We start from the raw sequence: 24131 nt of genomic DNA, 5'->3' as shown, positions 1-24131 counted from the left end.
CTCCCAGGTATAATGTAATATTCACGACCGTGTCCTGTCCTCCAGGTATAATGTAATATTCACGACCGTGTCCTGTCTCCCAGGTATAATGTAATATTCACGACCGTGTCCTGTCTCCCAGGTATAATGTAATATTCACGACCGTGTCCTGTCCCCCAGGTATAATGTAATATTCACGACCGTGTCCTGTCCCCCAGGTATAATGTAATATTCACGACCGTGTCCTGTCTCCCAGGTATAATGTAATATTCACGACCGTGTCCTGTCTCCCAGGTATAATGTAATATTCACGACCGTGTCCTGTCTCCCAGGTATAATGTAATATTCACGACCGTCTCCCAGGTATAATGTAATATTCACGACCGTGTCCTGTCTCCCAGGTATAATGTAATATTCACGACTGTGTCCTGTCCTCCAGGTATAATGTAATATTCATGACCGTGTCCTGTCCTCCAGGTATAATGTGATATTCACGACCGTGTCCTGTCCCCCAGGTATAATGTGATATTCACGACCGTGTCCTGTCCCCCAGGTATAATGTAATATTCACGACCGTGTCCTGTCCCCCAGGTATAATGTAATATTCACGACCGTCTCCCAGGTATAATGTAATATTCACGACCGTGTCCTGTCCCCCAGGTATAATGTAATATTCACGACCGCCTCCCAGGTATAATGTAATATTCACGACCGTGTCCTGTCCCCCAGGTATAATGTGATATTCACGACTGTGTCCTGTCCCCCAGGTATAATGTAATATTCACGACCGTCTCCCAGGTATAATGTAATATTCACGACCGTGTCCTGTCCCCCAGGTTGATGTAATATTCACGACTGTGTCCTGTCCCCCAGGTATAATGTAATATTCACGACCGTGTCCTGTCCCCCAGGTATAATGTGATATTCACGACTGTGTCCTGTCCCCCAGGTATAATGTAATATTCACGACCGTCTCCCAGGTATAATGTAATATTCACGACCGTGTCCTGTCCTCCAGGTATAATGTAATATTCACGACCGTGTCCTGTCCCCCAGGTATAATGTGATATTCACTACCGTCTCCCAGGTATAATGTGATATTCACGACCGTGTCCTGTCCCCCAGGTATAATGTAATATTCACGACCGTGTCCTGTCTCCCAGGTATAATGTGATATTCACGACCGTGTCCTGTCCTCCAGGTATAATGTAATATTCACGACCGTGTCCTGTCTCCCAGGTATAATGTGATATTCACGACCGTGTCCTGTCCCCCAGGTATAATGTGATATTCACGACCGTGTCCTGTCCCCCAGGTATAATGTAATATTCACGACCGTGTCCTGTCCCCCAGGTATAATGTAATATTCACGACCGTCTCCCAGGTATAATGTAATATTCACGACCGTGTCCTGTCCTCCAGGTATAATGTAATATTCACGACCGTGTCCTGTCCCCCAGGTATAATGTAATATTCACGACCGTGTCCTGTCCTCCAGGTATAATGTAATATTCACGACCGTGTCCTGTCCCCCAGGTATAATGTAATATTCACGACCGTGTCCTGTCCCCCAGGTATAATGTAATATTCACGACCGTGTCCTGTCTCCCAGGTATAATGTAATATTCACGACCGTGTCCTGTCTCCCAGGTATAATGTAATATTCACGACCGTGTCCTGTCTCCCAGGTATAATGTAATATTCACGACCGTGTCCTGTCTCCCAGGTATAATGTAATATTCACGACCGTGTCCTGTCTCCCAGGTATAATGTAATATTCACGACCGTGTCCTGTCTCCCAGGTATAATGTAATATCCACGACCGTGTCCTGTCTCCCAGGTATAATGTAATATTCACGACCGTGTCCTGTCCCCCAGGTATAATGTAATATTCACGACCGTGTCCTGTCCTCCAGGTATAATGTAATATTCACGACCGTGTCCTGTCCTCCAGGTATAATGTAATATTCACGACCATGTCCTGTCCCCCAGGTATAATGTAATATTCACGACCGTGTCCTGTCCCCCAGGTATAATGTAATATTCACGACTGTGTCCTGTCCTCCAGGTATAATGTAATATTCACGACCGTCTCCCAGGTATAATGTAATATTCACGACCGTCTCCCAGGTATAATGTAATATTCACGACCGTCTCCCAGGTATAATGTAATATTCACGACCGTGTCCTGTCTCCCAGGTATAATGTAATATTCACGACCGTGTCCTGTCTCCCAGGTATAATGTAATATTCACGACCGTGTCCTGTCTCCCAGGTATAATGTAATATTCACGACCGTGTCCTGTCCTCCAGGTATAATGTAATATTCACGACCGTGTCCTGTCCCCCAGGTATAATGTAATATTCACGACCGTGTCCTGTCCCCCAGGTATAATGTAATATTCACGACTGTGTCCTGTCCTCCAGGTATAATGTAATATTCACGACCGTGTCCTGTCTCCCAGGTATAATGTAATATTCACGACCGTGTCCTGTCTCCCAGGTATAATGTAATATTCACGACCGTGTCCTGTCTCCCAGGTATAATGTAATATTCACGACCGTGTCCTGTCTCCCAGGTATAATGTAATATTCACGACCGTGTCCTGTCTCCCAGGTATAATGTAATATTCACGACCGTGTCCTGTCCCCCAGGTATAATGTAATATTCACGACCGTGTCCTGTCCCCCAGGTATAATGTAATATTCACGACCGTGTCCTGTCCCCCAGGTATAATGTAATATTCACGACCGTGTCCTGTCCCCCAGGTATAATGTAATATTCACGACCGTGTCCTGTCTCCCAGGTATAATGTAATATTCACGACCGTGTCCTGTCCTCCAGGTATAATGTAATATTCACGACCGTGTCCTGTCTCCCAGGTATAATGTAATATTCACGACCGTGTCCTGTCTCCCAGGTATAATGTAATATTCACGACCGTGTCCTGTCTCCCAGGTATAATGTAATATTCACGACCGTGTCCTGTCTCCCAGGTATAATGTAATATTCACGACCGTGTCCTGTCTCCCAGGTATAATGTAATATCCACGACCGTGTCCTGTCTCCCAGGTATAATGTAATATTCACGACCGTGTCCTGTCCCCCAGGTATAATGTAATATTCACGACCGTGTCCTGTCCTCCAGGTATAATGTAATATTCACGACCGTGTCCTGTCCTCCAGGTATAATGTAATATTCACGACCTGTGTCCTGTCCTCCAGGTATAATGTAATATTCACGACTGTGTCCTGTCCTCCAGGTATAATGTAATATTCACGACCATGTCCTGTCCCCCAGGTATAATGTAATATTCACGACCGTGTCCTGTCCCCCAGGTATAATGTAATATTCACGACTGTGTCCTGTCCTCCAGGTATAATGTAATATTCACGACCGTCTCCCAGGTATAATGTAATATTCACGACCGTCTCCCAGGTATAATGTAATATTCACGACCGTCTCCCAGGTATAATGTAATATTCACGACCGTCTTCTCCCAGGTATAATGTAATATTCACGACCGTGTCCTGTCTCCCAGGTATAATGTAATATTCACGACCGTGTCCTGTCTCCCAGGTATAATGTAATATTCACGACCGTGTCCTGTCCTCCAGGTATAATGTAATATTCACGACCGTGTCCTGTCCCCCAGGTATAATGTAATATTCACGACCGTGTCCTGTCCCCCAGGTATAATGTAATATTCACGACCGTGTCCTGTCCTCCAGGTATAATGTAATATTCACGACCGTGTCCTGTCTCCCAGGTATAATGTAATATTCACGACCGTGTCCTGTCTCCCAGGTATAATGTAATATTCACGACCGTGTCCTGTCTCCCAGGTATAATGTAATATTCACGACCGTGTCCTGTCTCCCAGGTATAATGTAATATTCACGACCGTGTCCTGTCCTCCAGGTATAATGTAATATTCACGACCGTGTCCTGTCCCCCAGGTATAATGTAATATTCACGACCGTGTCCTGTCCCCCAGGTATAATGTAATATTCACGACCGTGTCCTGTCCCCCAGGTAGGTATAATGTAATATTCACGACCGTGTCCTGTCCCCCAGGTATAATGTAATATTCACGACCGTGTCCTGTCCCCAGGTATAATGTAATATTCACGACCGTGTCCTGTCTCCCAGGTATAATGTAATATTCACGACCGTGTCCTGTCCTCCCAGGTATAATGTAATATTCACGACCGTGTCCTGTCTCCCAGGTATAATGTAATATTCACGACCGTGTCCTGTCTCCCAGGTATAATGTAATATTCACGACCGTGTCCTGTCTCCCAGGTATAATGTAATATTCACGACCGTGTCCTGTCTCCCAGGTATAATGTAATATTCACGACCGTGTCCTGTCCTCCAGGTATAATGTAATATTCACGACCGTGTCCTGTCTCCCAGGTATAATGTAATATTCACGACCGTGTCCTGTCTCCCAGGTATAATGTAATATTCACGACCGTGTCCTGTCCCCCAGGTATAATGTAATATTCACGACCGTGTCCTGTCCCCAGGTATAATGTAATATTCACGACCGTGTCCTGTCTCCCAGGTATAATGTAATATTCACGACCGTGTCCTGTCCTCCCAGGTATAATGTAATATTCACGACCGTGTCCTGTCCCCCAGGTATAATGTAATATTCACGACCGTGTCCTGTCTCCCAGGTATAATGTAATATTCACGACCGTGTCCTGTCTCCCAGGTATAATGTAATATTCACGACCGTGTCCTGTCTCCCAGGTATAATGTAATATTCACGACCGTGTCCTGTCTCCCAGGTATAATGTAATATTCACGACCGTGTCCTGTCTCCCAGGTATAATGTAATATTCACGACCGTGTCCTGTCCTCCAGGTATAATGTAATATTCACGACCGTGTCCTGTCCTCCCAGGTATAATGTAATATTCACGACCGTGTCCTGTCCCCCAGGTATAATGTAATATTCACGACCGTGTCCTGTCCCCCAGGTATAATGTAATATTCACGACCGTGTCCTGTCCCCCAGGTATAATGTAATATTCACGACCGTGTCCTGTCCCCCAGGTATAATGTAATATTCACGGACCGTGTCCTGTCCCCAGGTATAATGTAATATTCACGACCGTGTCCTGTCCCCAGGTATAATGTAATATTCACGACCGTCTCCCAGGTATAATGTAATATTCACGACCGTGTCCTGTCCTCCCAGGTATAATGTAATATTCACGACCGTGTCCTGTCTCCCAGGTATAATGTAATATTCACGACCGTGTCCTGTCTCCCAGGTATAATGTAATATTCACGACCGTGTCCTGTCCCCAGGTATAATGTAATATTCACGACCGTGTCCTGTCTCCCAGGTATAATGTAATATTCACGACCGTGTCCTGTCCTCCCAGGTATAATGTAATATTCACGACCGTGTCCTGTCTCCCAGGTATAATGTAATATTCACGACCGTGTCCTGTCTCCCCAGGTATAATGTAATATTCACGACCGTGTCCTGTCTCCCAGGTATAATGTAATATTCACGACCGTGTCCTGTCTCCCAGGTATAATGTAATATTCACGACCGTGTCCTGTCTCCCAGGTATAATGTAATATTCACGACCGTGTCCTGTCTCCCAGGTATAATGTAATATTCACGACCGTGTCCTGTCTCCCAGGTATAATGTAATATTCACGACCGTGTCCTGTCCTCCAGGTATAATGTGATATCACGACCGTGTCCTGTCCCCCAGGTATAATGTGATATTCACGACCGTGTCCTGTCCCCCAGGTATAATGTAATATTCACGACCGTGTCCTGTCCCCAGGTATAATGTAATATTCACGACCGTCTCCCAGGTATAATGTAATATTCACGACCGTGTCCTGTCCCCCAGGTATAATGTAATATTCACGACCGCCTCCCAGTATAATGTAATATTCACGACCGTGTCCTGTCCCCCAGTATAATGTGATATTCACGACTGTGTCCTGTCCCCCAGGTATAATGTAATATTCACGGACCGTCTCCCAGGTATAATGTAATATTCACGACCGTGTCCTGTCCCCCCAGGTTGATGTAATATTCACGACTGTGTCCTGTCCCCCAGGTATAATGTAATATTCACGACCGTGTCCTGTCCCCCAGGTATCATGTGATATTCACGACTGTGTCCTGTCCCCCAGGTATAATGTAATATTCACGACGTCTCCCAGGTATAATGTAATATTCACGACCGTGTCCTGTCCTCCAGGTATAATGTAATATTCACGACCGTGTCCTGTCCCCCAGGTATAATGTGATATTCACTACCGTCTCCCAGGTATAATGTGATATTCACGACCGTGTCCTGTCCCCCAGGTATAATGTAATATTCACGACCGTGTCCTGTCTCCCAGGTATAATGTGATATTCACGACCGTGTCCTGTCCTCCAGGTATAATGTAATATTCACGACCGTGTCCTGTCTCCCAGGTATAATGTGATATTCACGACCGTGTCCTGTCCCCCAGGTATAATGTGATATTCACGACCGTGTCCTGTCCCCCAGGTATAATGTAATATTCACGACCGTGTCCTGTCCCCCAGGTATAATGTAATATTCACGACCGTCTCCCAGGTATAATGTAATATTCACGACCGTGTCCTGTCCTCCAGGTATAATGTAATATTCACGACCGTGTCCTGTCCCCAGGTATAATGTAATATTCACGACCGTGTCCTGTCCTCCAGGTATAATGTAATATTCACGACCGTGTCCTGTCCCCCAGGTATAATGTAATATTCACGACCGTGTCCTGTCCCCCAGGTATAATGTAATATTCACGACCGTGTCCTGTCTCCCAGGTATAATGTAATATTCACGACCGTGTCCTGTCTCCCAGGTATAATGTAATATTCACGACCGTGTCCTGTCTCCCAGGTATAATGTAATATTCACGACCGTGTCCTGTCTCCCAGGTATAATGTAATATTCACGACCGTGTCCTGTCTCCCAGGTATAATGTAATATTCACGACCGTGTCCTGTCTCCCAGGTATAATGTAATATCCACGACCGTGTCCTGTCTCCCAGGTATAATGTAATATTCACGACCGTGTCCTGTCCCCCAGGTATAATGTAATATTCACGACCGTGTCCTGTCCTCCAGGTATAATGTAATATTCACGACTGTGTCCTGTCCTCCAGGTATAATGTAATATTCACGACCATGTCCTGTCCCTGTGTCCTGTCCCAGGTATAATGTAATATTCACGACCATGTCTGTCCCCCAGGTATAATGTAATATTCACGACCGTGTCCTGTCCCCAGGTATAATGTAATATTCACGACTGTGTCCTGTCCTCCAGGTATAATGTAATATTCACGACCGTCTCCCAGGTATAATGTAATATTCACGACCGTCTCCCAGGTATAATGTAATATTCACGACCGTCTCCCAGGTATAATGTAATATTCACGACCGTGTCCTTGTCTCCCAGGTATAATGTAATATTCACGACCGTGTCCTGTCTCCCAGGTATAATGTAATATTCACGACCGTGTCCTGTCTCCCAGGTATAATGTAATATTCACGACCGTGTCCTGTCCTCCAGGTATAATGTAATATTCACGACCGTGTCCTGTCCCCCAGGTATAATGTAATATTCACGACCGTGTCCTGTCCCCCAGGTATAATGTAATATTCACGACTGTGTCCTGTCCTCCAGGTATAATGTAATATTCACGACCGTGTCCTGTCTCCCAGGTATAATGTAATATTCACGACCGTGTCCTGTCTCCCAGGTATAATGTAATATTCACGACCGTGTCCTGTCTCCCAGGTATAATGTAATATTCACGACCGTGTCCTGTCTCCCAGGTATAATGTAATATTCACGACCGTGTCCTGTCTCCCAGGTATAATGTAATATTCACGACCGTGTCCTGTCCTCCAGGTATAATGTAATATTCACGACCGTGTCCTGTCTCCCAGGTATAATGTAATATTCACGACCGTGTCCTGTCCCCCAGGTATAATGTAATATTCACGACCGTGTCCTGTCCCCCAGGTATAATGTAATATTCACGACCGTGTCCTGTCCCCCAGGTATAATGTAATATTCACGACCGTGTCCTGTCCCCCAGGTATAATGTAATATTCACGACCGTGTCCTGTCCCCCAGGTATAATGTAATATTCACGACCGTGTCCTGTCTCCCAGGTATAATGTAATATTCACGACCGTGTCCTGTCCTCCAGGTATAATGTAATATTCACGACCGTGTCCTGTCTCCCAGGTATAATGTAATATTCACGACCGTGTCCTGTCTCCCAGGTATAATGTAATATTCACGACCGTGTCCTGTCTCCCAGGTATAATGTAATATTCACGACCGTGTCCTGTCTCCCAGGTATAATGTAATATCCACGACCGTGTCCTGTCTCCCAGGTATAATGTAATATTCACGACCGTGTCCTGTCCCCCAGGTATAATGTAATATTCACGACCGTGTCCTGTCCTCCAGGTATAATGTAATATTCACGACCGTGTCCTGTCCTCCAGGTATAATGTAATATTCACGACTGTGTCCTGTCCTCCAGGTATAATGTAATATTCACGACCATGTCCTGTCCCCCAGGTATAATGTAATATTCACGACCGTGTCCTGTCCCCCAGGTATAATGTAATATTCACGACTGTGTCCTGTCCTCCAGGTATAATGTAATATTCACGACCGTCTCCCAGGTATAATGTAATATTCACGACCGTCTCCCAGGTATAATGTAATATTCACGACCGTCTCCCAGGTATAATGTAATATTCACGACCGTGTCCTGTCTCCCAGGTATAATGTAATATTCACGACCGTGTCCTGTCTCCCAGGTATAATGTAATATTCACGACCGTGTCCTGTCTCCCAGGTATAATGTAATATTCACGACCGTGTCCTGTCCTCCAGGTATAATGTAATATTCACGACCGTGTCCTGTCCCCCAGGTATAATGTAATATTCACGACCGTGTCCTGTCCCCCAGGTATAATGTAATATTCACGACCGTGTCCTGTCCTCCAGGTATAATGTAATATTCACGACCGTGTCCTGTCTCCCAGGTATAATGTAATATTCACGACCGTGTCCTGTCTCCCAGGTATAATGTAATATTCACGACCGTGTCCTGTCTCCCAGGTATAATGTAATATTCACGACCGTGTCCTGTCTCCCAGGTATAATGTAATATTCACGACCGTGTCCTGTCCTCCAGGTATAATGTAATATTCACGACCGTGTCCTGTCCCCCAGGTATAATGTAATATTCACGACCGTGTCCTGTCCCCCAGGTATAATGTAATATTCACGACCGTGTCCTGTCCCCCAGGTATAATGTAATATTCACGACCGTGTCCTGTCCCCCAGGTATAATGTAATATTCACGACCGTGTCCTGTCCCCCAGGTATAATGTAATATTCACGACCGTGTCCTGTCTCCCAGGTATAATGTAATATTCACGACCGTGTCCTGTCCTCCAGGTATAATGTAATATTCACGACCGTGTCCTGTCTCCCAGGTATAATGTAATATTCACGACCGTGTCCTGTCTCCCAGGTATAATGTAATATTCACGACCGTGTCCTGTCTCCCAGGTATAATGTAATATTCACGACCGTGTCCTGTCTCCCAGGTATAATGTAATATTCACGACCGTGTCCTGTCCTCCAGGTATAATGTAATATTCACGACCGTGTCCTGTCTCCCAGGTATAATGTAATATTCACGACCGTGTCCTGTCTCCCAGGTATAATGTAATATTCACGACCGTGTCCTGTCCCCCAGGTATAATGTAATATTCACGACCGTGTCCTGTCCCCCAGGTATAATGTAATATTCACGACCGTGTCCTGTCTCCCAGGTATAATGTAATATTCACGACCGTGTCCTGTCTCCCAGGTATAATGTAATATTCACGACCGTGTCCTGTCTCCCAGGTATAATGTAATATTCACGACCGTCTCCCAGGTATAATGTAATATTCACGACCGTGTCCTGTCTCCCAGGTATAATGTAATATTCACGACTGTGTCCTGTCCTCCAGGTATAATGTAATATTCATGACCGTGTCCTGTCCTCCAGGTATAATGTGATATTCACGACCGTGTCCTGTCCCCCAGGTATAATGTGATATTCACGACCGTGTCCTGTCCCCCAGGTATAATGTAATATTCACGACCGTGTCCTGTCCCCCAGGTATAATGTAATATTCACGACCGTCTCCCAGGTATAATGTAATATTCACGACCGTGTCCTGTCCCCCAGGTATAATGTAATATTCACGACCGCCTCCCAGGTATAATGTAATATTCACGACCGTGTCCTGTCCCCCAGGTATAATGTGATATTCACGACTGTGTCCTGTCCCCCAGGTATAATGTAATATTCACGACCGTCTCCCAGGTATAATGTAATATTCACGACCGTGTCCTGTCCCCCAGGTTGATGTAATATTCACGACTGTGTCCTGTCCCCCAGGTATAATGTAATATTCACGACCGTGTCCTGTCCCCCAGGTATAATGTGATATTCACGACTGTGTCCTGTCCCCCAGGTATAATGTAATATTCACGACCGTCTCCCAGGTATAATGTAATATTCACGACCGTGTCCTGTCCTCCAGGTATAATGTAATATTCACGACCGTGTCCTGTCCCCCAGGTATAATGTGATATTCACTACCGTCTCCCAGGTATAATGTGATATTCACGACCGTGTCCTGTCCCCCAGGTATAATGTAATATTCACGACCGTGTCCTGTCTCCCAGGTATAATGTGATATTCACGACCGTGTCCTGTCCTCCAGGTATAATGTAATATTCACGACCGTGTCCTGTCTCCCAGGTATAATGTGATATTCACGACCGTGTCCTGTCCCCCAGGTATAATGTGATATTCACGACCGTGTCCTGTCCCCCAGGTATAATGTAATATTCACGACCGTGTCCTGTCCCCCAGGTATAATGTAATATTCACGACCGTCTCCCAGGTATAATGTAATATTCACGACCGTGTCCTGTCCTCCAGGTATAATGTAATATTCACGACCGTGTCCTGTCCCCCAGGTATAATGTAATATTCACGACCGTGTCCTGTCCTCCAGGTATAATGTAATATTCACGACCGTGTCCTGTCCCCCAGGTATAATGTAATATTCACGACCGTGTCCTGTCCCCCAGGTATAATGTAATATTCACGACCGTGTCCTGTCTCCCAGGTATAATGTAATATTCACGACCGTGTCCTGTCTCCCAGGTATAATGTAATATTCACGACCGTGTCCTGTCTCCCAGGTATAATGTAATATTCACGACCGTGTCCTGTCTCCCAGGTATAATGTAATATTCACGACCGTGTCCTGTCTCCCAGGTATAATGTAATATTCACGACCGTGTCCTGTCTCCCAGGTATAATGTAATATTCACGACCGTGTCCTGTCTCCCAGGTATAATGTAATATTCACGACCGTGTCCTGTCTCCCAGGTATAATGTAATATTCACGACCGTGTCCTGTCTCCCAGGTATAATGTAATATTCACGACCGTGTCCTGTCTCCCAGGTATAATGTAATATTCACGACCGTGTCCTGTCTCCCAGGTATAATGTAATATTCACGACCGTGTCCTGTCTCCCAGGTATAATGTAATATTCACGACCGTGTCCTGTCTCCCAGGTATAATGTAATTTTCACGACCGTGTCCTGTCCCCCAGGTATAATTTAATATTCACGACCGTCTCCCAGGTATAATGTAATATTCACGACTGTGTCCTGTCCCCCAGGTATAATGTAATATTCACGACCGTCTCCCAGGTATAATGTAATATTCACGACCGTCTCCCAGGTATAATGTAATATTCACGACCGTGTCCTGTCTCCCAGGTATAATGTAATATTCACGACCGTGTCCTGTCTCCCAGGTATAATGTAATATTCACGACCGTCTCCCAGGTATGTAATATTCACGACCGTCTCCCAGGTATAATGTAATATCCACGACCGTGTCCTGTCTCCCAGGTATAATGTAATATTCACGACCGTCTCCCAGGTATAATGTAATATTCACGACCGTCTCCCAGGTATAATGTAATATTCACGACCGTGTCCTGTCTCCCAGGTATAATGTAATATTCACGACCGTGTCCTGTCCCCCAGGTATAATGTAATATTCACGACCGTCTCCCAGGTATAATGTAATATCCACGACCGTGTCCTGTCTCCCAGGTATAATGTAATATTCACGACCGTCTCCCAGGTATAATGTAATATTCACGACCGTCTCCCAGGTATAATGTAATATTCACGACCGTGTCCTGTCTCCCAGGTATAATGTAATATTCACGACTGTGTCCTGTCTCCCAGGTATAATGTGATATTTCGTTACCTGCTGAGTGTGCGGCGGGTGCAGTCTGAGCTGCAGCACTGCTGGGCTCTACAGATGCAGAGGAAACACCTCAAATCCAACCAGACAGACGCTGTCAAGTGGAGGCTACGCAACCACATGGCTTTCCTGGTGGACAATCTGCAGTACTACCTACAGGTCATTATATCTACAGGAAATGACACTTGTCATTTAGCAGACACTGTTACAGTAGTGAGTGCATACGTTGTCATACTTGTCCCCCGTGGGAATCGAACCCACAACCCTGGCTTTCCAAGGGCCATGCTCTACCAACTGAGCCACACGGAACCACAACCACGTGTCATCTGTACATCCAAAGACTAAGTACTGTACAGTGAATCTGGTCTGTTTTTAAGAATAGAGAGCAGTAGTAAAGACAAGACTGTATAGTTTTTTTACCTGTTCATATTCAGCTTTGGGAGGAAATTTGAGAGGCTCAATGCACCACACTCAGTTTACCATGGCCATATTAATGCAAACAAGCATTCCTTTCTTTGTTCTAGAACTACAATGCACATTTGTTTTTGCTGCTCGGGCCCTCTTTAAAAAAGAGGTCCCATATCTGTATAGCCAGCTCAAAGGTCGTCATAGGAGTTGGCAAGACAACACATCTATTTCTAGGACCAGGCTATGAGTGACCTTGTTGGTGCCATATTTCTAACATGGCTGTGCTGCTCCTCCCTCCTCCCTCAGGTGGACGTGCTGGAGTCTCAGTTCTCTCAGCTGCTGCAGCAGATCAACTCCACCAGAGACTTTGAGAGCATCCGGCTGGCCCACGACCACTTCCTTAGCAACCTGCTAGCACAGTCCTTCATCCTGCTCAAGCCGGTTAGCGTCTCAATTTATTAGCATTTGACGTGAATACAATGTGGCAGTAATTTAAGGCCACTTCAACGTCTTCTTTATTGCAGTCACGTTATGCAGATGATCAGATTGCCATGTCACTTTGATATGGTTCCTGACAAGGTAACCACTTACCTGACCAATGGCACAACGTGACTGAAATGAAGACAACCTTGAAGGTGTTATTGCGCGTTGTGTGCTAATCATGCATTGTTGTCAGTTGGAGATTAACAACACTATCAAATTAGGATTCAGCCTTGAATGACCACTTAGCTATAGTTTCCCATTCATTTTTGAATTTCGTCCAATGTCTTCTCTCCTATCCCAGGTGTTCCACTGTCTGAATGAGATCCTGGAGCTGTGTCATAACTTCTGCTCATTGGTCAGCCAGAACGTGGCTCCGCTGGATGAGAGAGGAACAGCCCAACTGGACATCTTGGTCAAGGTAAGGCTGTCTGCTAGAACTGCTAACAATAACCTTTCACCCATTGTCACGCCTATATTAGTATATTATAGTAATTGCTTGTAATCTTTGGTGCTAGCTAAATGGCCAATGCAAATAATGAAGTACTTCATCTGTAATTTCAGGGTTTCAGTCGTCAGTCCTTCCTGCTCTTCAAGATCCTGTCAGGTGTCAGAAACCACCAGATCAACTCTGACCTGGCTCAGCTGCTGCTCAGGCTGGACTACAACAAGTACTACACCCAGTCAGGAGGCACCCTGGGCAGGTAGGGACCTGACGTGACACTACACTACACCCTGGGCAGGTAGGGACCAGACATGACACTACACTACACCCTGGGCAGGTAGGGACCTGACACTGCACCCTGGGCAGGTAGGGACCTGACATGACACTACACTACACCCTGGGCAGGTAGGGACCTGACATGACACTACACTACACCCTGGGCAGGTAGGGACCAGACATGACACTACACTACACCCTGGGCAGGTAGGGACCAGACATGACTCTACACTACACCCTGGGCAGGTAGGGACCTGACATGACACTACACTACACCCTGGGCAGGTAGGGACCTGACATGACACTACACTACACCCTAGGCAGGTAGGGACCTGACATGACACTACACTACACCCTGTGCAGGTAGGGACCAGACATGACACTACACTACACCCTGGGCAGGTAAGGACCTGACATGACACACTACACCCTGGGCAGGTAGGGACCTGACATGACACTACACCCTGGGCAGGTCTTAAAATGTTACTAAGTGTCCAAACATTTGAATTAATCTTACCATCAAAATATTCCTCTTCTGCACATTCTTGAGGCAAAGTCATCAATGATGTCATCATAGGACATATGTTTCCCCACCTCATGATGGCCAGACCACCCAAACGTTCCTGTGACATGGAAGACCTCATGTAGATTTGATGAGCTTTTATTTTGAAAAGCTCCTCTCTGCCGATTCTACTGTTACTGGTAGAGTGACTGCAATTCTTAGGGCTGTCCAAAGGTTAGGATAGAGTTCCTCCAGGTTCTCACAGAGAAAGGAAAGCAGCTCAAAGGCAGTCATCTGATGGCAGATCAGGTACATTCTGAATGTCGTGTGCCAGATCCATTCCACTGATGTCACAGTCATCTCTGAAGGTCAGAGTGTTTAACTTCCATGCACTGAGCCTTTAAAGATTCACTGGACATCTGAGAGGCAGTGCTGAAGGTCAGCAGCACTCCATATTTGGTTTTCACCTGGTTGAGTGTTTCAAATCTCTCATCATGGATGTCACAGCAGAGTCGACCACAATGCTGATGTAGTTTACAAGATTTTTCTGTGCATCAGTCACTCGTTCATCAGGAGCCTCATAGCTGAAATGCCTCTGGCTGTTTCTGTCTCTTCTCTTTCAGAACAGCCTCCACATTCATTTCTTCACAAATGCTTTTGGCTGTTGTCTGGGCCTCAGAGAATCCAGTTTCCCGGTATGTAGTGAGGGAGGCCTTTGCATTTGAGATTAAATTCACTGCGATATCCAACTGCATTGAGGCGGATTGGACGAGCTTGTTCACCTCATTTGTCATTGTCAGTATCTCACACCATAGAACACAGCAAATCAAGAAGCGGTAGGACCCAACTTCCTCTGCAAGTGCTTGTGCCTCCACTTTGGCCGCAGGATTGTTGATCATCTGTCTGGCTTCCAGTAATGCCTCCCAAACCCCAGAAGCCTGATACATGATTGCATGAACACTTTGGAGCCTACTCTCACATCTTGTGTCACTCGGTTATGTTCACGTGTTTCTTCAAAACACTCCATCTTTGTGTGCCAGCTGAAAATAAGTTGAAGAGCTTTTGCACATGCCCAAAGGTTTAGAGTATGTGCGCCACATGGGATGAACACGACTCTGGGATTTTTTTTGATCAGTCTGGCCTTACTCCTTGGTGCTTGCCCTTCATGTTGCCCCCATTATCATAAGCTTGCCCTCTGCAATCTTCAAATGGAATCTTCAGCTTATCTAAGATGACAGTGGACAGATTCAAGCCTGTTGTAACCTCAACATTCACAAAGCCGAGGAAGTGATCTTTGATCTCTGGCTTTCCCTTAAAGCCACGCTTCTCAGAATAATGGACATTTGCTCCTGGTGACTAATGTCAGGTGTACAGTCCAAGATAATGGAGAAGTACTTTGAGTCTCTTACTTGAGTCACTATTGCTTCCAGAATCTTGTCACTCACAATCTGTATCAGCTCATTCTGTGTGCGCTTCCCAAGGTAATGAGCATGTGTCTCTCCATCTTTCATTTTGTTCAGATGATTTTCCATAACGGGGTCACATTTTGCCAGTAATGCAACCTCTTTCAGGAAGTTTCCATTATCTGGTTGGAAGAGTTTGTCTGATGAACCACAGAATGCTAGGTTTCTTTCAGCCAGAGACTGGGTGATACTTATTAAACGTGTAAGGACATCCCACCATCTCGTTCTTTCAGCCTCCAAAATTGTCATTTGTATCTGGTCAGGAGTCTGTCCCCAACTTAGGCGCAGATCAAGTTCTCTCCACTTAATCATATTGTTTATGTGTTCAGGACTACCCTCATGGTGTTTCAGAATGGCGTAGATATTTGACCAGTCATTCACACCTTCCTTTATTATTTTGTAGTCTTGAATAAAAAAGAGCTTACAGCAAAAACAATGCACAGTGTTGTTTTTGATTATGAAAGCCAGCTCCTGGTCATCTTTTCCCCAAATGACAGCTGTCTCTGTAATAAGCCTGAATGGAAACTAAGAAAAATCCAGTCCTAGTTTGAATGGACCTCAGCGCACTAACTCAGTCCTCAAAGTCTATTAAGACTGAGGGCCAATCTGCTGGGTCATTTGGTGGAGCAGCAACTGTTCTATTATGGTCTGAGCTGCTTGTATCTGATGCTGGTTGTGCTAGTACTGGCTGAGGCTGCCTGTACTTCACCTGGGTCTGTGTTAGTACTGGCTGAGGCTGCCTGTACTTCACCTGGGTCTGTGTTAGTGCTTGTCGAAGACGGCTGTACTGGGTCTGTGTTAGTTCTGGCTGAGGCTCAACTGAGTCTGTGCTATATTTTCAAATATAAAATACTATTTATACTATGGCTTGGCTGAATACTTGGTTATTATTACTGAGAGATGTGCATCCATATTGCCCAGCTAATCAACTTTTAAATTCAATATATATGTCAATCTATTGCTTTCCATCTTGCATTAGTCCAGAGTTGTAACTAAACCTTCACTGAGAGACTAAATATAATTTTAAAACAAGACAATGATTGAGTGCCATCACGCCCATATATTGTCTGGACTGGCTTTTACAGAGGTTGCTGCTGGAAAGCGCGAGTTTCATTTCGTGCACGCGCGACGCGATTATCTTTTCTGAGCTGCAGTTTATAAACACTGTTGCACTGTTTCACTCTCACATTTGTCAGGCACAGAGAGAGATGCACTGCCCAGCTAGGTTAGCCAGACAGGCAGACTAGAGAGAGATGCACTGCCCAGCTAGGTTAGCCAGACAGACAGACTAGAGAAAGATGCACTGCCCAGCTAGGTTAGCCAGACTAGAGAGAGATGCACTGCCCAGCTAGGTTAGCCAGACTAGAGAGAGATGCACTGCCCAGCTAGGTTAGCCAGACAGACAGACTAGAGAGAGATGCACTGCCCAGCTAGGTTAGCCAGACAGACAGACTAGAGAGAGATGCACTGCCCAGCTAGGTTAGCCAGACAGACAGACTAGAGAGAGATGCACTGCAAGCTAGCACATCAACTTAACGTTACTGTTATTTGCTGACATCAAACTTGGAGAGCACACCAGTTTACCTGATTGCTGATCCCGCAATTCACTCTCATGGTGTTTTCTCCTTTCGTGACCAGAAGGATAGTTCCCGCTTCATCCTCTCATCGAAGTTGTAAACATTGACACCCGCTTTGACACGAGGGGAGGCGGGGCCCTACGCAACTTGCGTAGTGAGCGTATAGGGCTGCCCGGCTCTGGTGGGGAAAATGCAAAACTGACCCAAGATCAGCGTCTAGGGGGAACTTAACCCTACACACCCCTCAACACTGATACCTGTATTTTGCCTCCATTTGCAGTTTCTGATTGGGAGAGAAAATGGAGGATTTCCAGAGGTCTTGAGTAACAAGCATTCCAGACCATTTATCTTCAAGTCGGATGGAAGGACTTGAAAATCAGTATGTTGTTGCATAACCCCATTGTGTCCTGAAACGTCTTTGATACTCTCTTCGTTTCAATGAATGTCCTGTATGGTTCCTCTAGCCTGGTCCCAGATCTGTTTGCTCTGTATGAGTTGGCTATACAGCACAAACAGATTTTGAGAACAGGCTGTTTCAATCAGATACAAGCTCTGTTACTTACCCTATTGTATAAATTGTAAATACTGTATCATTAATGTGTGCCTTTTCATGAAGAAACAGACAAATAAACCATCATTAAAATGAAATAGTCAGTTTATTATTCCATAAACAGACAGGTTAAAACTATATACAGTAGCATGCAATAGAACTGATACAATACATTTAACGTGGTTAACGTTATGTAGGTACAAGTTGCTCCTAAGCACTGACACAGGGTCAGATATCCCTCATAATGGTTATGATTGCGAGTTGGGAAACTGATCCCAGATCTGAGGATAAGGGCATCTTCTACCTACAATAAACCTTTGTGTGCGAAGGGAGGCTCGGATTAGGATGAGGATGTGTAGTCATGACGATATTGGGGGTTGCTATGGTATTCCAGGCGCTCCCCACAGATCAGACTGTGGATTAGCCACTCGGGCGACACCATGGGTACTTCCTGTGATGTCACACTCTTCAGAACCAACGGCGGACAGGTGCGGTCTGTGACCACCACGTCAAACTTGCCCACAGGAATGTCTGTTGACGCAAACATAAGACGCATTATGAGAGCAGACATCCAGAACATGCATTTGTCTCTACTCAAAGCTCATGGTCATCTTTTACTCTAGAATGTTACCTAGTGATCATCTTGAACTACTTGTTGCGTAGGGATCAAGATTAGAAACATTAGCTTGACAATAATGTAACAAACAGAGGGGGGGTGTAACACAGGAGAACAGAAAGTGGAAAATGTGGATTGAACCTGTGACCTTGAGGGCTAATAAGTGTTACCATACAGACACACCAACATGTTTGTTTTGATAGTTAATTTTCAAGCACAGTGCTAGGTCATGATTAGTAATGGGACAGGTGAGCATGTATTGTACGTACCAGAGCTGTCCTTTTCTGCTTGGTGCTGTCTCACAGAGGAAGCTCCATTCATCATCAGCAGCTCAGACCACAGCTCCGCCGGCTCCTCAAATACCAACAGGACCCGCAGGGCCTTAAACGGGCTGCAGCGCGGATGCCTGATCAAAATAAACAAAAGCACTCAATGCATTCCCCTCAGGACCATATTCATTCTTGAAGTGTTTTGTTCACTTTGAATGCATGACTCTTGTGTTGCACTCTCTATAGCCACCGTGGTTATTTGTTTTGACCTGCTGGTCATCTAGGAACGGTTTACACATCTGGCACATGTACTCTTAAAATCTCCACTTGGTACATCCAGAAGAGGACTGGCCACCCCTCAGAGCCTGGTTCCTCTCTAGGTTTCTTCCTAGGTTCCTGTTTTTCCTAGCCACTGTGCTTGTGCATTGCTTGCTCTTAGGGGTTTTAGGCTGGGTATCTGTAAAGCACTTTGTGACAACTGCTATTGTTAAAAGGGTTTTATAAAATGTGTTTAATTGATAGACTGTGGATGCCATTATAATAGACTACCAGTGTTTACATTTCTATCACTTGAGGGCCGACTTAAACTGCCTGCATTAATATTCCTATATGATGGGGACAGGTGTAGTCTGACAACCTTTGGATATAAACAACTACAATCCCCACCATTCCACTATGCGCTCGTCAGGGCCCACTCCGGCGGGCAGCAGGTAGTTCCTGTAGTTGAGCAGCTTGCCCTCCTTGCAACAGTCCCTCACCCAGATGTGAGACACACACGGCACGCCACTGGCCACACACAGCAGGTACTTCCTGGTTCGGCTATGCTGGTCGGTGATCAGCAGGCTCTGATAGGCCGCCTTGCACTGCAGAGGGAGGGAATCACAAGAGATGGCAATATTAGAAATTGAATATGTAGAACGAAAGCTAAACATTGCATTCTTTTAGTGGAGCAATTGAGGGAAGAATGCTGAAATGGAACTTGAACCAGGGACCCTTTGTTTACAGAGCAAGTGCACTACCTCCTGTGACATATACAGTTGAAGTCAGAAGTTTACATACACCTTAGCCAAATACATTTAACTCAGTTTTTCACAATTCCTGACATTTAATCCTAATAAAAATTCCCTGTCTTAGGTCAGTTAGGATCACCACTTTATTTTAAAAATGTGAAATGTCAGAATAATAGCAGAGAGAATGATTTATTTCAGCTTTTATTTTATCACATTCCCAGTAGGTCAGAAGTTTACATACACTCAATTTGTGTTTGGTAGCATTGCCTTTAAATTGTTTAACTTGGGTCAAACGTTTCGGGTAGCCTTCCACAATAAGTTATGGGAATTTGGCCCATTCCTCCTGACAGAGCTGGTGTAACTGAGTCAGGTTTGTAGGCCTCCTTGCTCGCACGTGCTTTTTCAGTTCTGCCCACATATTTTCTATGGGATTGAGGTCAGGGCATTGTGATGGCCACTCCAATACCTTGACTTTGTTGTCCTTAAGCCATTTTGCCACAACTTTGGAAGTATGCTTGGGGTCATTGTCCATTTGGAAGACCCATTTGCGACCAAGCTTTAACTTCGTGACTGATGTCTTGAGATGTTGCTTCAATATATCCACATCATTTTCCTGCCTCATGATGCCATCTATTTTGTGAAGTGCACCAGTCCCTACTGCAGCAAAGCACCCCCACAACATGATGCTGCCACCCTCGTGCTTCATGGTTGGGATGGTGTTCTTCGGCTTGCAAGCCTCCCCCTTTTTCCTCCAAACATAACGATGGTTATATGGCCAAACAGTTCTATTTTTGTTTCATCAGACCAGAGGACATTTCTTCAAAAAGCAGTTTTGGAGCAGTGGCTTCTTCCTTGCTGAGCGGCCTTTCAGGTTATGTGGATGTAGATACTTTTGTACCCGTTTCCTCCAGCATCTTCACAAGGTCCTTTGTTGTTCTGGGATTGATTTGCACTTTTCTCACCAAAGTACGTTCATCTCCAGAAGACAGAACACGTCTCCTTCCTGAGCGGTATGATGGCTGCATGGTGTTTATACTTGCGTACTATTGTTTGTACAGATGAACGTCGTACCTTCAGGCATTTGGAAATTGCTCCCAAGGATGAACCAGAGTTGTGGAGACCTACAATTTTTTTTCTTCTGAGGTCTTGGCTGATTTGTTTTGATTTTCCCATGATGTCAAGCAAAGAGGCACCGAGTTTGAAGGTAGGCCTTGAAATACATCCACAGGTACACCTCCAATTGACTAAAATTACGTCAATTAGCCTATCAGAAGCTTCTAAAGCCATGACATCATTTTCTGGAATTTCCCAAGCTGTTTAAATGCACAGTCAACTTAGTGTATGTAAACTTTTGACCCACTGGAATTGTGATACAGTGAATTATAAGTGAAATAATCTGTCTGTAAACAATTGTTGGAAAAATTACTTGTGTCATGCACAAAGTAGATGTCCTAACCGACTTGCCAAAACTATAGTTTGTTAACAAGAAATTTGTGGAGTGGTTGAAAAACAAGTTTTAATGACTCCAACCTAAGTGTATGTAAACTTCCAACTTCAACTGTAGGTGCAGAGGATGTAGTGTGCCTACATAAAGTAATGCCTCCCCACTGTCGCTTCGCTCTCCATATCCCATGAGAACTGACATGGCTGTAGAAGTGTGCTCATAGAAATAGAATTGCAGTGAAATGAGAGGCTTTGTCCCTTCTAGTAATTCTATCTCTATGGGTGTTCCATGTCACCTGTTCCTCGTTGAAGTCGTGGAGGATGAAGCCTGCTCCGGCTTCGAGCTGGGTCTCAGTGTAGCGTTTGTGATAGGGGGCCGTCTGCACATACTCTATTGGAGGGAAAGGACAACATAAAACATGTTAACATACACAATCATAGAGAGATCTTTAGCTGTCATTTAGATAAACAAAAAAGGATGTCGGGGTGTCTTAAATTAATTAAATACATTTCATTGAGGCTGCACAGACCACTGTGGAAGACCTTTGCCTAAAACTATCCAGATTCCTGGGCAGAATTCTTACTTGAGATCCACACAAGTAAAATTTTTCTTGCAAGTTTCCCATTGACATGAATTAATTATTAACACTAAAGTCTCAAAGTTAGGATTCTGCCGATTTATGAATATCTGTCAAACTTTAATATTGGAATGAACAACAAATTAGAGACCCCATAATAATTAAAATATAAATGTGGGGCTCCCCAAAAAGGTCAAAGATTTCAATGTTGTGCACCCCCAAAAGACAATGTATAATTTGAACACTGGAATGAACTATCCCTTTAAGGGGTGTTCCACTGTCTGGGAATACACAAGGGTCCCATCCACAATCGACCCCTAGACCCTATGCTTTATGCACGTGGAGATCTGACTGGATTTGAGAGGTGTTTGCAATTTGATAGTACTGTAGCTCCACCCTGTCCTCTGATAAGCCAGATGGAGTTTCACCATATTGCTTATACCAATCAAATCCTCTCTGATCTCCACAAGGGCGTAGGGTTTAGGGGTAGATTTTAGGGGTAGATTGGGCCATAGCCTTCTCACCCTCCTCGCCATCGCTGATTGGCTGGTTGGTCTGGCGGTCGCTCTCTGATGATGCGGTCAGCATGAAGGCAAAGCCGAGGAAGAGAGATGCACTCTGAGGCAGCGGGCCGTGAGTCTCCGCCAGGTCACTATGGTCCCAGGGCAGGTCGGTACCACTGCCTGAGGTGTTACACACACCAACCCGCTGACCTGTGGAGAGAAATGAATGGATGGACACATACAGACACCCAATCAGAGACACATACAGAGAGAGAGAGAAATAAAAGAGAGAAATAGAGAGACAGCAGAAATTAGAAACCATCAATGAAACAGCTGGAATTGTGTATTTCAAGAGAGAAAAGGTCTGACGAAAAAGAGCTTTATAACAGAGTGAGGAAGAACACGAACACCACCGGTGCAGTAAAACACGAGGTTCAGCCCTTCAATCAACTAAAGGAAAACAGGTTTGACTTGACACTTCTCTCAATGTTATGAAACATTGTCTGCCGTCACTCAAAACAAGTTTTTGGGATCCGTGCGTGGTTCAAAGGGTGAAAGGTTTATGGAAAGACACCCCTCTAAGCAAATAGCCAGTGGATAACATAAAAACACACCTTTACCTGTTTCCTTTACACATGTGGACCAACACCAAGTCTATTAGTAGTTATTCACATACCAACTCAGCCTGAGGTCCTCTGTCGCTCCGTTGGTAAAGCATGGCACTTGCAACGCCAGGATAGTGGTTTCAATTCCCAGGACCACCCGTTTAAAAATTTTTTTTTTTTAATTTGACCTTTATTTAACTAGGAAAGTCAGTTAATAACAAATTCTTATTTTCAATGACGGCCTAGGAACTGCCTTGTTCATGGGCAGAACAACATATTTTTTACCTTGTCAGCTCAGGGATTCGATCTTGCAACCTTTCGGTTACTAGTCCAACACTAACCACCAGGCTACCTGCCACGTGGTACATAAAATGTATGCAGTATGCATGCATGACTAAGTGGCTTTTGGATAAAAGCGTCTGCTAAATGGCATATATTATTATATTATAAAGAGTTGCAGTGCACTGTGGGAGTCAAAAATGTCTGTGGGTCTAAATACAAACTCAAAGGCTTTATGACTGGTTATATACTGTAATCTCTATAGAGAGCTAGCAATACTAAGAATACTCTTTACAGAAAATAATTTCAAATATCCAAATCTTTATTAAAAAATGTTTGTGTTAAAAACAACATGACATTTTCAATGCGTGCCCTGCTCTTACAGTTCATAATTACATTCAGAATTAAAAACTACCAATACTGACTAAAACCAATTGTATTAATAAATAGTTAAATGTACATTGCAGCAGTCTAAAAATTCTGCACCCCACTGAGACCAATTATGTTAATCAATATAGAAATACATTTCTAGAATGTATAAAATGCCTGCACCTATCCAAACCATCACCAAGGGCTCTCAGTCCACTGTTCTGTGGTCAGGTCTGTATGGTTTGCTCAGTGATCTATGCTCTGAGGTTGGGGTTGAGGTTAGGGCTGTGGCTTAGTGTTACATAGACTGGGGTTGGGGTTGAGGTTAGGGCTGTGGCTTAGTGTTACATAGACTGGGGTTGGGGTTGAGGTTAGG

General features: G+C 44.8%; 2 protein-coding genes and 1 non-coding gene across 6 annotated transcripts in view; 1 reads left to right on the top strand and 2 right to left on the bottom strand.

Moving 5' to 3' along the window:
• tubgcp4 (tubulin, gamma complex associated protein 4) overlaps positions 1–18175 on the top strand; it is a 33149-nt gene extending 14974 nt beyond the window's left edge. For both annotated transcript variants that reach the window (XM_038994487.1, XM_038994479.1), the window contains exons 14-18: positions 12364–12541; positions 13097–13231; positions 13575–13691; positions 13835–13974; positions 17814–18175. In XM_038994487.1, the coding sequence (XP_038850415.1) occupies positions 12364–12541; positions 13097–13231; positions 13575–13691; positions 13835–13974; positions 17814–17820 (577 nt within the window). In that variant the 3' untranslated portion in view covers positions 17821–18175. The remainder of the gene's footprint in view (positions 1–12363; positions 12542–13096; positions 13232–13574; positions 13692–13834; positions 13975–17813) is intronic.
• On the bottom strand, positions 12619–12692 carry trnap-ugg. Its single transcript has one exon. It is a non-coding gene; the product is annotated as a tRNA-Pro (tRNA).
• Positions 18171–24131, bottom strand: part of tp53bp1 (tumor protein p53 binding protein, 1) — a 39299-nt gene continuing 33338 nt past the window's right edge. For all 3 annotated transcript variants that reach the window (XM_038994406.1, XM_038994414.1, XM_038994402.1), the window contains 5 exons: positions 22524–22712; positions 21718–21812; positions 19635–19831; positions 18969–19105; positions 18171–18614 (listed from right to left, as the gene is read on the bottom strand). In XM_038994406.1, coding sequence (XP_038850334.1) covers positions 18424–18614; positions 18969–19105; positions 19635–19831; positions 21718–21812; positions 22524–22712 — 809 coding nt within the window. In that variant the 3' untranslated portion in view covers positions 18171–18423. The remainder of the gene's footprint in view (positions 18615–18968; positions 19106–19634; positions 19832–21717; positions 21813–22523; positions 22713–24131) is intronic.

Source organism: Salvelinus namaycush, chromosome 1, assembly GCF_016432855.1.
Source record: "Salvelinus namaycush isolate Seneca chromosome 1, SaNama_1.0, whole genome shotgun sequence".
NCBI classification, from domain to species: Eukaryota; Metazoa; Chordata; class Actinopteri; order Salmoniformes; family Salmonidae; genus Salvelinus; species Salvelinus namaycush.
The sequence above is the reverse complement of the archived record's forward strand: the minus strand, read 5'-3'. Positions and strand labels throughout refer to the sequence as shown.